This window comes from Macaca mulatta, chromosome 2 (genome assembly GCF_049350105.2).
Source record: "Macaca mulatta isolate MMU2019108-1 chromosome 2, T2T-MMU8v2.0, whole genome shotgun sequence".
Classification (NCBI taxonomy): domain Eukaryota; kingdom Metazoa; phylum Chordata; class Mammalia; order Primates; family Cercopithecidae; genus Macaca; species Macaca mulatta.
In genome coordinates, this window is record NC_133407.1 from 121,816,071 (window position 1) to 121,831,214 (window position 15,144).

The window sequence follows — 15,144 nt, forward strand, 5'->3', positions numbered from 1 at the left end:
CTTCTCATAGCCTTGTCGAGGCATCATGGACTGCCACACACAAAACGCTGTTTTTATTAACCACATGAAATTGAAGCAGAGAACGCAATTCACTGATGTGGCTCGTAACCATGGATATGGCCACATACAGAGGTGTGATTATATAAAGGTTATTCCACCCACCTCGTGTGGAAACCAACCTCAATGCTGCATAGTCCCCCAACAGTTCCCTGGGCTGTCGAGGAGAAGGCTTTCAGAGTCAGGGTGTCAGGGTAATTTTGATGTTTCATTTGTAATGAGAAAAATAAGTTGATAGCAAATAATTTGCTTTTTTAATTAAGTTAAAATTCACGTAACATAAAAGTCACCATTTTAAAGTGTACAATTCAAGGCTGGGCACGGTAGCTCACACCTGTAATCCCAGCACTTGGGAGGCTGAGGAGGTGGGTGGATCACTTGAGGCCAGGAGTTCGAGACCAGCTGGCCAACATGGTAAAACCTGTCTCTACTAAAAATACAAAAAGTTAGCCAGGCGTGGTGGTGCATGCCTGTAATTCCAGCTACCTGGGAGGCTGAGGCAGAAGAATCGCTTGAACCCAGGAAGCGGGGGTTGCACTGAGCCGAGATCGTGCCACTGCACTCCAGACTGGGTGACAGAGTGAGACTCTGTCTAAATAAATAAATAAATGAAATATAAATAAATAAATAAATAAAGTGTACAATTCAGTGGTTTTAATGTATTCAGAGTGTTGTACAACCATTACCACTATCTAATTTCAAATATTTCCACCTCCCCAAAGGAGTCCCCATACCTAGTAGCCGTCACTCCCAGTTTCTCCCTCACTTCATCTTCTGGCAACCACTTACCTACTTCCTGTCTTTTTAGATGTGCCCATTACGGACATTTCACATCAATGGGGTTATATAATGTGTGACCTTTGTGTCTGGTTTCTCTCACTTAGCATAATGTTTTCAAGGTTCCTCCATGTTGTAGCATGCGTCACTCCTTCACTTTCTGTTGTGGTTGAATAATATTCCATTGTGTGTGTACACAGTTTGTGTATCCATTCATCTGTTGATGGACACTTGGGTTGTTTCCACCTTTCGGCTATTATGAATGATGCTGCATAGCAAATAATTTACTTTTATTAACAAATAATACCACGAAAAAACCAGAGAGGCCCCACAGTGCAGAGCATTCAGAGCCTCTTTAATTGGCAGTATGGATGCATGGGGTCTTAAAGCCTGCCCATGCCTGTCACCCAGCTCAGAGCTGTGGCTGAAAGACAAACACAGTGCTCTTTATTTTGGGAACTCGGGCACACAGGCCAAGAAGAAAATCCAGCTGGTTGGGGAAGATGAAAATCCTAGAAAACCTTTCAGATCATGCCAGGTGGCATTGTGACATGGAGGATTATGGTTTTAGTAATAAAACCCATGATGCCATTGCAGAGAGCTGTCAGCAATCCTGTGAGGCACTTCCTCCGCATCACTGAAATGTACAGACTGTTTCCTCCAAATAGCCTCACCGCAAGTGACATTTACACAGTGGTTGTCATAGAATGAGCAGCTTCACCATGAGTCACTTATATCCCTTAACCACAGCGACTCCTCCAAAGGCCTTCATTGGCTCGGCTGCCAGTAATGACCACCAGTGGGTTCACCTCACAGACCTAGGTAGGTCAGGTTAATTTTCAGGATTGCTACACAAACAGGATCAGCAGGCAGTAGAGAGAGCTTGGCACCCACTCCCCATTCCCCGCTGTCCTGCCATATGATCATAAGGGTTTGGTGAAGTCATCACATCGTGCAAGCTCCTGGAGTTCCCTCTGGGATCGTCTCAGCTCCTCTGGGAACAAGAACAGGTGTCCCCAGTAGGCCACAGCAAGTCTTCAGAGCAGCTCTCTCTGGGTCTAAGTGTCCTTGGAGCATGGCCAGCACACTTCCACAGCACCGTGGACTATGGCTGCTCCTGCAGGAGGTACCAAATGCTTCAACGTGAGTCAATAGAGAGCCACACTGGGGATGCTGTGGCCACTGCGGATGACATCAGGTCTGATTTTCATTGTGTAATGAAAATATCAGGACTGTTCACAAGATGAAAAAGACAGATTTTCTAAGATTATTGTTTTCCCAAAGAAACTCAGTTGTGAAATCAAGGTAAGAAATCATAGTGAGCAGTTCACTTATATAAATATAAGAAAGAAAAGGGGGCCGGGTGCGGTGGCTCACACCTGTAATCCCAGCACTTTGGGAGGCCAAGGCGGGCGGATCACGAGGTCAGGAGATCGAGACCATCCTGGCTAACACTGTGAAACCCCATCTCTACTAAAAAATACAAAACAAAATTAGCTGGGTGTGGTGGCAGGCACCTGTAGTCCCAGCTACTCGGGAGGCTGAGGCAGGAGAATGGCGTGAACCCGGGAGGCGGAGCTTGCAGTGAGCCGAGATCGCGCCACTGCACTCCAGCCTGGGCGAGAGAGTGAGACTCCGTCTCAGAAAAAAAAAAGTAGAAAAGAAAGAAAAGGGGATAAGAATTGGAAAAGAAGAAATAAAGCTGACATTGTTCATTGTTTGCAGATGACACAATTGTGTACACTGAAAGTCCAAAAAAATCTATAAATAATTTGTTGGAATTAATTAGTGAATTTGGAGCTGGGTGCTGCAGCTTATGCCTGTAATTTCAGCACTTTGGGAGGCAGAGGTGGCCAATTGCTTGAGCCCAGGAGTTTGAGACCAACCTAGGCTGCTCACTGCAACCTCTGCCTCCCAGGCTCAAGTGATCCTCCCACCTCAACTTCCAGAGTAACAGGGGCTACAGGTGCATGCAACCTTGCCAGCTAATTTTTGCAGGTTTTTATAGAGACAGGCTTGAACTCCTGGGCTCAAGCGATCCATCCGCCTCAGCCTCCCAAAGTGCTGGGATTACAGTTGTGAGCCACTATGCTTGGCCTGGTTTCTTTCTTTTTGTTGTGGTAAGATATACATAACTTTAAAAAATGAAAAAGAAGCATTGGTGAGGATGTGGAGAGATTGGAACCCCCTATGCACTGCTGTTGGGAATGTAAAATAGTATAGTGACTATGCACAAATTTGTTGGCTCCCCAGAAAGTTATACATTTAACATATCATCCAGCAATTCCACTTATGAGTGTAAATCCCAAAGAATTGCAAGCAGGGTCTCAATGTGTGCACCAATGTCCATAGCAGCATTCTTTACAATAGCCAAAAGATAGAAATAACCTAAATGTCCAACAGACAAATGGATAAACAGAATGTGGTATATACACAATAGAATATTATTCAGCCTTAAAAGGGAATGACAATCTGATGCATGCTATTAATACAACATGGATGAACCTTGAGAACAGCTGTGCTAAGTGAAACTAACCAGACACAAAAGAACAAATTTTGTATGATTCCACTTTTACCCAGAATAGACAAACTCATAGAGAAAGTAGAATAGAGGTTGCCAGGGGACTGGAGGAAATAAGGAGTTAATGTTTAATGGGTACAGAGTTTCTATTTGGGATGATGAAAAGTTCTAGAAATGGACAGTGGTGGCAATTTAGCAGTGTTGTGTAATGCCATTGATTGTACACTTGTTAAAATGGTAAATGTTTATGTTATGTCTATTTACCACAGTATAAAAAAATCTGTAAGTTCTTTTCTTCAGAGGTTCCTGTTAACTAGAGAGAGACTTATAGGGTGAGGACTCTGGACTCCAGGAGACTTTATTAAAGCCGGCGAGGTCCTCTTTGGAGCTTTTCTATTTAGGTCAATAGAGCCTTCAGTGACTTCTGTCCCTGAAACAGGAGCAGTTTGGTGCGTGTATTGAGATTGTAAAAGATCTTTCTCCTGAGACATTCATTCATCCCACCTTAATTCTTCTCTTTGTTTCTGTTCTGTAAGGTTCTGCTTTTGTGAATTAGAGGTAATCTATTCTCTATTATCTACTATCATTAAACCAAAGAAGTTGTTTTTTTCCATCTGGGCCATGGGTCTTTCAGAACTTTTCAGCTGGCCTGGTATCTTAGAGTCATCTTCCTACTCTTTCGTTGAGAGGATCATTTGAAAATATTAGTTCTCTGGGCTGGGCATGGTGGCTCATGCCTGTGATCCCAGCACTTTGGGAGGCTGAGAGAGGCAGACCATCTGAGGTCAGGAGTTCGAGACCACCCTAGCCAACATGTCTCTACTAAAAGGGTTTCTAGAGAAACCCTGTCTCTACTAAAAAAAAAAAATACAAAAATTAGAGGCCGGGCGCAAAGGCCCACTCCTATAATCCCAGCACTTTGGAAGGCTGAGGTGGGTGGATCACAAGGTCAGGAGTTCAAGGCCAGCCTGGCCAACATGGTGAAACCCCGTCTCTACTACAAATACAAAAATTAGCCAGGCGTGGTGGCATGCGCCTGTAGTCCCAGCTACTTGGGAAGCTGAAGTGGGAGAATCACATGAACGCAGAAGGTGGAAGCTGCAGTGAGCCAAGATAGTGCCACTGCATTCCAGCCTGGGCGATAAAGTGAGACTCCATCTAAAAAATAAAAAAAAAAATTAAAAAAAAAAAAATGAGCCGGGCCTGGTGGTGCATGCCTGCAATCCCAGCTATTCAGGAGGCTGAAGCAGGGGAATCATGTGAACCCGGGAGGCGGAGGTTGCAGTGAGCTAAGATCACGCCACTGCACTCCAACCTGGGCAACAAGAGTGAAACTCCGTCTCAAAAAAAAAAGAAAAGAAAAAATATTAGTTTTCCAACTCCTTGTTTGTGGAGCCTAGGTAAACTTGTCCAGTGGATGTACCAATTAAATGAAAAATATCAAGTAGTACCAAAGAGCTCCATCTGGTAATGAAGAAGCCCTCAATTCCTGAGTCTGGCAGTCTGGCTGCCTTCCAACCCTTTGTCTCTTCACTCTGGTCCAAGTCATACTTCACTCTCCCCCAGGCCCTTGCCTCTGCCGTCTCTACCTCCTGGCACACCTTCTCCAGCTTCCAGCTGATGTATGTTGAGTATCCAGTAGTCTGCTGAAGTTTCACCTTTTCCACCAGGTCCTTTCAGCTCTTCTGTGATCTCACACTGTGATTTGTATGAGAGTTATAGAGAATTTGATGATTATAAAAACGTAACCCATTCGAGCCCCACTCCCGGTACCAAAAATAAAAAATAATAAATAATTTAAAAATAAAAAGGTAACACAGAGAAAATGTGCATTACCCATAACCCCTGGAATAATTTTCTTCAATGCTTCTTTTGTTCTTCCCACCTCTCCCCCCCACCACTTCATCTGTGTATACTTAATAGTTTTTTTTTTTTAACATAATTGGAATCAACAGTATTAAAAATAAAATTGCATCCTGTTTTTTCACTTGACATCATGTCATAAATATTTTTCCATGTTATTGAATATTCTTTGAAAACTCCATTTTAAATAATAGCAGAATATGACATCACCTAGCTATATGGTAGTTTAATATATTTCCTATTCATGGACACTAAGGTTAGTACTGATTTTTTTGTATTTTAAACAACACATAACATGGCTGGAACATCTTTAAAAATATTCTTTTTCAAGGTTGCTACTTACTTCCTTGAGATAGATTATTCTTGGAACTATAATTACTGGGTCAACAAGGGGCATGAGGTTTCAAAGATTCTTGATATTTTATGCCAGATTGCTTTCTAGAAAGGCTGAACTGTGTAACTGGTTATATAAATGCATGTGTGTGCACACACGCATGCGCGCGCGCGCGCGCGCGCACACACACACACACACACACACACACACACACACACACGCACACACACACTCCAGCTACAGTGGCTCAGTGGCAGGATCACTTGAGTTCAAGACCAGCCCAGGCAACACAGGGAGACCCGGTCTCTACCAAAAAAATTTAAAAATTAAAAAATTAGCCAGGCATGGTATATGCACCTGTAATTTCAGCTATTCAGGAGACCGAAGTGGGAGGATCACTTGGACACAGGAGGACAGGGGCTGCAGTGAACCGTGATTGTGTCACTGCACTCCAGCCTGGGTGACAGAGTAAGACCCCATCTCAATTTAAAAAACCCACCACTTTTCTAATTTAGAAGCTCATAAAGGGTATTCATTTTTTTCTTTATTAATTTTTATTTAAAAAATTGGGGGGGATACATACTATGTATATATGGGGTACATGAGATGTTTTGATACAGGTATGCCATGTGAAATAAGCACATCATGGAGAATGGGGTATCCATCCCCTCAAGCGTTTATCCTTTGAGTTACAAACAATCCGGTTACACTCTTTAAAAATATTATTTTTAAATATACAAATAAAATTTGTTATTTAAAAATATACAAATAAGTTATTATTGACTATAGTCACTGTATTGTGCTATCAATATGTCTTATTCATTCTATTTTTTTTTTGTACCCATTAAGCATCCCCCTTACCCCCAACTACTCATCTCAGCCTCTGGTAACCATCCTTCTACTCTCTATGCCCATGAGTTCCATTGTTTTGATTTTTAGATCCCATAAGTAAGTGAGAACATGTGATATTTGTCTTTCTGTGCCTGGCTTACTTCACTTAACATAATGATCTCCAGTTCCATCCATGTTGGTGCACTATTCATATTTTTAATTACTAGTGAACTTGAACATGTTTTTTATGTTTGTTAGTCATTAATATCTTTTCTACTCTAAGGTACCTTTTCATTTATTTTGCCTAGTGTTGAATTAGGATTTTAGCATGGTTGAGATCAATTTGTGAGCTTTTTATTTATTAAGGATATCAATCTGTAGCTGTCATATTCATTGCAAATATTTCCCCTAATTTTTCCTTTTAATTTTTGGCAAATGATGTATTTGGAAGGACAAAATCATCTTTACATAATATTAATAACTATCATGTACTGAATACTTACCATGTGCTGGGCATTGAACAAAACTTTGTACATGGATTACCTCATCATTTAATCTTTGCCATATTCTTAGTGCAATGCAGCATTTCCTCATAAGATTATATAGTTAGTGTCTTATTCCATTTTGTGTTGCTATAGCAGAATGCCACAGACTAGGTAATTTATAAAGAAAAGAAATTTGTGGCCGGGCGCGGTGGCTCAAGCCTGTAATCCCAGCACTTTGGGAGGCCGAGACGGGCGGATCACAAGGTCAGGAGATCAAGACCATCCTGGCTAACCCGGTGATACCTCGTCTCTACTAAAAAATACAAAAAACTAGCCGGGCGAGGTGGTGGGCGCCTATAGTCCCAGCTACTCTGGAGGCTGAGGCAGGAGAATGGCGTAAACCCGGGAAGCGGAGCTTGCAGTGAGCTGAGATCCGGCCACTGCACTCCAGCCTGGGCGACAGAGCGAGACTCCGTCTCAAAAAAAAAAAAAGAAAAGAAATTTGTTTGGCTTATGGTTCTGGAAGTTGGGAAGCCCAAAAGAATGGCGCCAATATCTGGCAAGGGCCTTCCTGCTGTGTCATCCCATGGTGGAAGGTAGAAGGACAAGAGACTATAAGAGTGAGCCAGAGGCAAGAGGGGCCCAGACTCACTTTTACCAGGAAAGTACTCCCTCAATAATGGCATTAATCTATTTATGAAGGCAAAACTGTCAGGGCCTAATTACCTCTTAACAGTCTCACCTCACAATGGCAATTACATTTAAACATGAGTTTTGGAGGGGACGTTCAAAGTCAGTAAGTGAATGAGAAGGGATGTGAATGGATGAACAAAGTCATGTTATAATTTAGAATTTTGAAATATGCTTGCCTTGTTGTAAGAAGAGCTTTTAAGCTAGCCAATGCTATTATGTTCTTTACGTTTTGAGTGGCAATGCAGTCATTAAAAAGGTTTCAAAAGAAACCAACCAGGTGCGGTTTAACCAGCTGGACGCCTGTAACCCCAGCACTTTGGGAGGCCAAGGCGGGCAGATCACTTGAGGCCAGGAGTTTGAGACTGGCCTGGCCAACATGGCGAAACCCTGTCTCTACTAAAAATACAAAAATTAGGCAGGCATGGTGGTGTGCGCCTGTAACCCTAGATACTCAGCAGACTGAGGCACAAGAATTGCTTGAACCCAGGAGGTGGAGGTTGCAGTGAGCTGAGATTGCCCCAGGCTGGGTGACAGAGCGAGACTCTATCCTGAAAAACAAACGAACAAACACAAAACCTGACCAAACAAACAAACAAAAAACATTATGTATGCTCCCACATTTTTTGTATGCAGATAAAAGTAAATATGAATATATATCTTCTCTCCCTCTCTGCTTATTTTACACAAAGAGTTAAGACCAGTCAGTTTAGGTTATTTGCTTTTGCAAGACTTGGCTACTTCTTTAGTGTGAAGTATCTTACAAAGTGCATCTCTGATTAAATTAATTATCTCTCATCTTGGAGGGATTCACCATGCAGAGAGTTCAATTTGTTTAGATGCTAGTTTCATATTGAAATTGATTTTGGGCCAAAGTCCAGCACTGCCAAGTCTTATGTAACCAGCAGAAGCTGAGCTTTCAACCAGCTGCCATATGTTATGAGGAACAAAGCCAGAGGACCAGTGCAGATGGTTCTCAAGAAATAAGTTATCACTCTCAAAGTCTCTAGAAAGACATATTATCAAAAGGTTATTATGTGTTGCATGCTGCTTAAGAAAACACCACATTTCCCTTCCTAGAGTGATTAGTAAAATATATAGCAAAATAGTTCATTTAAGGTGTTCTCTGGAATGGTTTGGCTTCGTATTCCTTGAGGGTAAAGCTCAGGAGGACTCTAGAGACTAATGGAGGACAAGGACTGGAGAAGTGTTTGTGTTATCACTAAGTAAGACTTATAGAGAGGATCTGTGCCCATCTTGAAGCCACTCATCTAGACCTTACTGATTTTGGTTCGTCTTTATTTCCCACCCTCTCCAGGTACTGGCGGAGGACACTGGGCATGCAAGTCCGCTATGTTCACCATGAAGACTATCAGTTCTGTTATTCCTTCCGGGGCAGGCCTGGGCACAAACCCTCCATCCTCATGCTCCACGGATTCTCTGCACACAAGGATATGTGGCTCAGTGTGGTCAAGGTGCAATTCTCGATTCTTCTCTCTCATAAGAAAAGGGAGTTGGGTGCAGTGGCTCATGCCTGTAATCCCACACTTTGGGAGGCTGAGGCAGGAGGATTGCTTGAGTCCAGGAGTTCAAAACCAGCCTGGACAATATAAAGAAACGCTGTCTCTACAAAAAAGGAAAAATGAGCCAGGTGTGGTGGTGCGTGCCTGTAGTCTCGGCTACTCAGGAGGCCGAGGTGGGAAGATTGCTTGAGCCTGGGAGGTCAAGGCTTCAGTGAGCCATGATCATGCCACTGCATTTAGCCTGGGCAACAGAATAAGACTCTGTCTCAAAACAAAAAAAAAAAGGGAAGAAGAAAAGCGTTTCCACTAGGACATGATGTCATCGACAATGGTAGAAAGCAAAGGGAACTCAGAACTGTGGTGGTTCAAGTCATATTAGAACTAATGCAGTGTGGTCTGGCACAGTGGCTCACACCTGTAATCCCAGCACTTTGGGGAGGCCAAGGTGGGCAGATGACTTGAGCCCAGGAGTTTGAGACCAGCCTGGGCAACACAGGGAGACTCCATCTCTACAAAAAATACAAAAAAAAAAAAAAAATTGGCCAGGCATGGTGGCATGCACCTGTAGTCCCACCTACTTTGGAGGCTGAGATGGGAGAATCACCTGAGCCTGGGAAGTCAAGGCTGCAGTGAACCAAGATTGTGCTATACCGCACTCCAGCCTGGGCGACAGGAGTGAGACCCTATCTCAAAACAAACTAACAAACTAATGCAATATATTACTCATTCTTTTGTCAGAAAAAAATTATTGAGTTGAATATGATATATAAAACCTATGGCTTAGAAATCTTTTTACCTCATGGATATTTCTTTGGGGAGGCTTCTGACACAGCTGCATCTCAGAACTGCTGTGAATTCAGAGTTGGGCTTTTAAAAGTCTTGTCTTGTTCTCCCAAGTTTCTTCTCTTCCTTCCCCTCCATCTTCTTCCTTCACTCCTTCTTTTCCTTTCCTTCCCACTCCCTCTTCTGCATCTGCTTTTTTCTTTTCCTTTGCCATTTAGAGAAGCAGTCTTGATCTGGCAGCTCTCTGGAAGAGTTGTCCGAGTTCACTTTTTGTCTTGGTTTGCTTGGGTGTGGCAACTTGCTGCCCTTGGTAAGAGTGATCAGGTGTGAAGGTTGGGGCTGGCAGAAGTCTTGGGCAGGAAGCATCCCTGGCTCCCACCTCAAGCAAGACCATACCTGAGAGATCCCAAGTATCATCTACACCAGGAGGTAAAGACTCACACACCCTCTAGTTAGTTGTGTTCTTAATTCCAAATTCCACTGTGAGGACAGTCATCTTCATGCCTTGATGAACTTCCTGTCCCCTCCTCAGATAAGCATCTTTCTCATAACTGGATGTTTGTTTGTTGGTAACTTATGTTTCTCAGTTTCCTGGTTAAAAGTGGTACATATCTAAATGGAAGAAGGTGTTTTAGGATAATAATAATTTCGAGAATTAGACCTTAAAGTAAAAAGAAACCAGGCAAACCAGAATCAGGGTGATCAGACGTGGTTCTTGGGGAAAACATTGCTCCTGTTGGCTCTGGAGCTGGCTAGGATATGAGAGAACAGAACCATCCCTTGCATTTCCAAGTCAGCAGCTGCATGGCTGGAGTAAGTGTGGAAGGGGTGAGGGAAAGATGAGGTAGTACGTGTCAACTGGTGTGAAGAAAAAGCAAGAGACTTAAGCCTACTGCCCCGACTTTGTCCCCTTTTTACAGGCATCTCCTGAGCTTGCTTCCATTTATATATTAGTCTTTGCGGGCCTCTGCTCCTGATGAGGCTACTGGCAATGCTTATTCACATTACTGGGGTAAAACACTGAGTGGCCAAGACCCATACATCCCCAGGGATGACTGTCTGGGTCACTGTACATGGGGCAACCTCCCAAGAAAATGGGGAGACATGTTTTGCACACCACATGCTGACTCTCCAGGTCTGTGTGTCCTCAGTTCCTTCCAAAGAACCTGCACTTGGTCTGCGTGGACATGCCAGGACACGAGGGCACCACCCGCTCCTCCCTGGATGATCTGTCCATAGACGGGCAAGTCAAGAGGATACACCAGGTAAGCAGGAGGCTCTACCAAAGTTTGCCCAGACTGTCTCAGCCGCCATTGCATGTCCAAGTCTGGAGAGCAGGGAAGGGAGTCCCATGCTACCTCATGACCAGTCTCTAGTACATTCTGTCTACAAGTGATGGCAAGCCAAATGGCAACCTGATGATATCTCCGGTTGGCAGTGGAGGGCCAGGGCTTATTACAGACTGTTCACCTCTAAGCCTATTGCAGTTGTTTGTAACTAAATACAATCTGAGCATTTTCTTAACTCTTTGAAAAGGGGTTTAGAATTTCTTAAAACCAGTTCCCTTCCTAGGGATCTCTTTTTCTGCTTACCAGCTATATGATAACAGTAATAGCCCCTCTGCCTAGCTGGGGAGGGTGTTCTTCACATTGTAACCTACTTTAGCATCTATTGCTAGCACCTATTTTAGAATCTATCTCTAGCCTTCTCTGGCTAAGCTTTCAAGATCATAGGAGTTTAAGAGCCATTTCAGAATGGGGTAGCCTGTAAGTTTCAGGTTGACCTTAAGTATTTTCCCCCAAATGAGGATATTTAATATCTGCCTCCTCCATTAAGCTGTTTTTTAAATTGGGTCAGGAACCTTGTCTTTTTAGCTCTTTGCTGTGTTTTCAGCATCTAATCATAGTTTCCTGTACATAATAGATATCCAATAAATATTTTTTAGAATGGTGGGTAGTTGGGTGGATGGCTGATTGGATGATTGGATGGATAGATGGATGGATGGTTGGATGGATGGATGGTTGAATAGACAAATGAATGGGTAGTTATATGAATGGATGGTCAGATGGATGAGAAGATCTTTAAATTAGGGCAGGAGCCCTCAAGCTACAGCCCATGAGCTATGTTTAGCTTGTACCTATTCTTGTAAACTAAATTTTATTGGAACAAAGCCACATTCATTCTTTTATTTAATACATATTGCCTTTGACTGCTTTTGTCTGCAACAGCAGAGTTGAATAGTTGCAACAGATCATATGGCTCTCAAAGCAGGAAATATTTACTCTCTGGACCTTTATAGAAAACTTCATCAGCCTGGGCAATATGATGAAACCTCATCTCTACAAAAAAAAAATAGCCAGATGTGGTGGTGCATGCCTGTAGTTCTAGCTACTCGAAAGACTGAGATGGGAGGATCACCTGAGCCCCAGAGGTCAAGGCTGCACTGAGCCATGATCACGCCACTGCACTGCAACCTGGGTGACAGAGTGAGACCCTATCTCAGAAAAAAAGAAAAGAAGGAAAAGTTTGCTGACCCATTAATTAGCAGAATCCCTGTTGATTTTATATTTATAAATGACCTCTCAATCTCTTGTGCCAGATAAAGAGAAGTCCATGCATGCCACAGGGCTCATCTTATAACGGATCCAGTAGAGTTTCAGACTCTCTTTAAACAGTAGTCATTTTCAGTGGTCCATAGGAAGTCCAGGGGTCTTCTATGCTGTAATCACCATTGCCATTGTCTACAGCTGTATAACCAAGCTGCTTTCTCATTTCCCTTCCTAGTTTGTAGAATGCCTGAAGCTGAACAAAAAACCTTTCCACCTGGTAGGCACCTCCATGGGTGGCCAGGTGGCTGGGGTGTATGCTGCTTACTACCCATCGGATGTCTCCAGCCTATGTCTTGTGTGTCCTGCTGGTAAGTTATGAGGCTGAAACATCCCTCCGCTGGGATGAATCCCTGAGGAAACAAGTAGCTAGTGTCTGCTATGACTGTTTTTTAGAATCATCTTTTTGATGTATGCTTGAGAGATATGCAGTGTTTTACTGATAACTCTAACCAACCAATAGTTATATAATCATAATCATAACCAGACTGATTTTGAAAATATAGAGCCAGCCTTGTTACACCAAGAATTTGAGGTGGGGCCAGGCACAGTGGCTCATGCCTGTAAACCTTTAGAAAAAAAAAACGGAATTTGAGGTGGTTGATTAAAATGTATATAGTGCTTTGCAGCACATACTTTGAAATATAATGTTACTATTAACATCCAACATTTATTGGGCTCTTACGACCTAAGCTGTTTATATGAATTTAATTCTTGCAGTAGCCCTGAGAGGTAAAGCTACTATAATTATGCCCCTCCCCTTTTTTGGTAAAAATTGAGAGATGTTTATTTATTATAATAAGATCTTTAAAAAATCAAACTTTAGTTCCTCTGTTATTACATGTACATATGTCAATGTGAAGTGTAACATGTTCTTAGATATTACCATTTGAAGTTGGATTTCTGAATTTATTTTCTTCTGTAAGTCTTCAGACTTGTATTTATAATATATAATAGATAAAAATCATGTTTTCTCTCTTTCTCCTCTATCTCCCTGTCTCCCTCTCTCTCCTCTCTTCTTTTTTTTTTTTGAGACAGAGTCTGTTGCCCAGACTGGAGTGCAGTGGCGCGATCACGGCTCACTGCAGCCTTGACCTCCCAGGTTCAAGCAATTCTTGTGCCTCAGCCACTCAAGTAGCTGAGATTACAGGCGTGTGCCACCATGCCCAGTTAACTTTTTGTCTTTTCAGCAGAGGTGGGGTTTTGCAATGTTGGCCAGGCAAATTTGAATCCTGTTGGCCAGGATCCTGTTGGCCTGAATCACTTGAACTCCTGACCTCAAGTGATCTGCCTGCCTCCACCTCCCAAAGTGCTGGGAATAGGTGTGAGCCACTGCACCCAGCCTCTCTCTCCCTCTCCCTTTGGTGCTTTATTGGGGTATTATTTATACATAGTAAATTGTCCAAATTAAATGCACACCTCAATGACATTTTACATATGCAGTTACCATCCAGGTCAAGATATTATGCCTATTTTATAAATGGGAACATTGAGGCACAAAGAAATTACATTAGTGCCAGAACCACAATAGGAACAGAGCCCAGGCTGCTTGACTCCAGAACCCAAGCTGTAATGTTTGGAAGTCCTTGCATATTTACTACCTCCTTTTTATGACTCATATCTTCTACTTCCTCTGTATGATTCAACTAGAATCCAGCCATGAATTGAACATTTAATGACTTTTACTGAAACTTAACTAAATTGACCTTTAAAATCCTTCTGCCACTCTGAAAGCTAATCATTTTTGATATGTTAAGGACATTGAAATTGAAGAGAAGACACTAAAGAGTCTTCTCTTCTCTTTTTTTCAAGTATCATATCTGAAATAATTTGATCTTATAATAATAAGTTTGAGAATTGAAGGAACAGCATCCATGCAAGGTTTTTAGATTTTAAATCACTTACAGGAGGTAAAATCTAACTGACTTTTTCAAGTATAGGTTCATTTGCTCAGAGAAAAAATTTACATCCGAATTTCAATTGGAAATTTAAACTTAAGTTTGTATGTGAAAACTAAAAAGTAGAAATAAATTCAAGATTATATTCTACCAAGAGTTTTAAAATAAACTTTCTAAAAATGTTGAAATAATTGTAAATTTACAGAAAAGTTGCAGAGATAGTATAGAGAGCCCCATATAACCTTTACTCAGTTTCCCCATTAATAGCTCATATTACCACAGTAAATTTGTCACAACTAAGAAACCAACATTAGTATATTACTGGTAACTAAATTCCAGGCTTTATTTGGATTTCATTTAGTTTTTCAACTAATGTCCTTTTTCTGTTCTGGGATCCAGTCCAGGATACCAAGTGACATCTAACCTAGGTTTAGTTTTGAAGAGAGAGGAAAAAGATAATGTCATCTGCTTCATGGCGTCATGAAAGCCATACATCATACTCATGTTAGATTTAAAGGATTTGCTGGACATAGATTTATAAAGTGTGGATTTCTGCATCACAATCAATATTATTGATGCTACTGCTCTTTGCTAGATTTTGCTGGGCGAGAAGCTCACACCTGTAAACCCAAAACTTTGGGAGGCTGAGAGGGGAGGATTGCTTGAGGCCAGGAGTTCAAGACCAGCCTAGGGGAGACCCCCATCTCTACAAAAATATAAAATTTTTTTTTAAAAGTCTAACATGCACACGTATGTTTATTGCAGCACTATTTACA

The 15,144-nt window shown here is 42.1% G+C and overlaps 1 protein-coding gene across 3 annotated transcripts in view; it reads left to right on the forward strand.

Annotated features, from left to right (window-relative positions):
- The window catches only part of ABHD6 (abhydrolase domain containing 6, acylglycerol lipase), a 55,216-nt gene that overhangs the window by 20,852 nt on the left and 19,220 nt on the right, over window positions 1-15,144 (forward strand). For all 3 annotated transcript variants that reach the window (XM_015130565.3, NM_001266007.1, XM_077990380.1), the window contains 3 exon segments: window positions 8,877-9,033; window positions 11,016-11,129; window positions 12,649-12,781. In XM_015130565.3, the coding sequence (XP_014986051.1) occupies window positions 8,877-9,033; window positions 11,016-11,129; window positions 12,649-12,781 (404 nt within the window).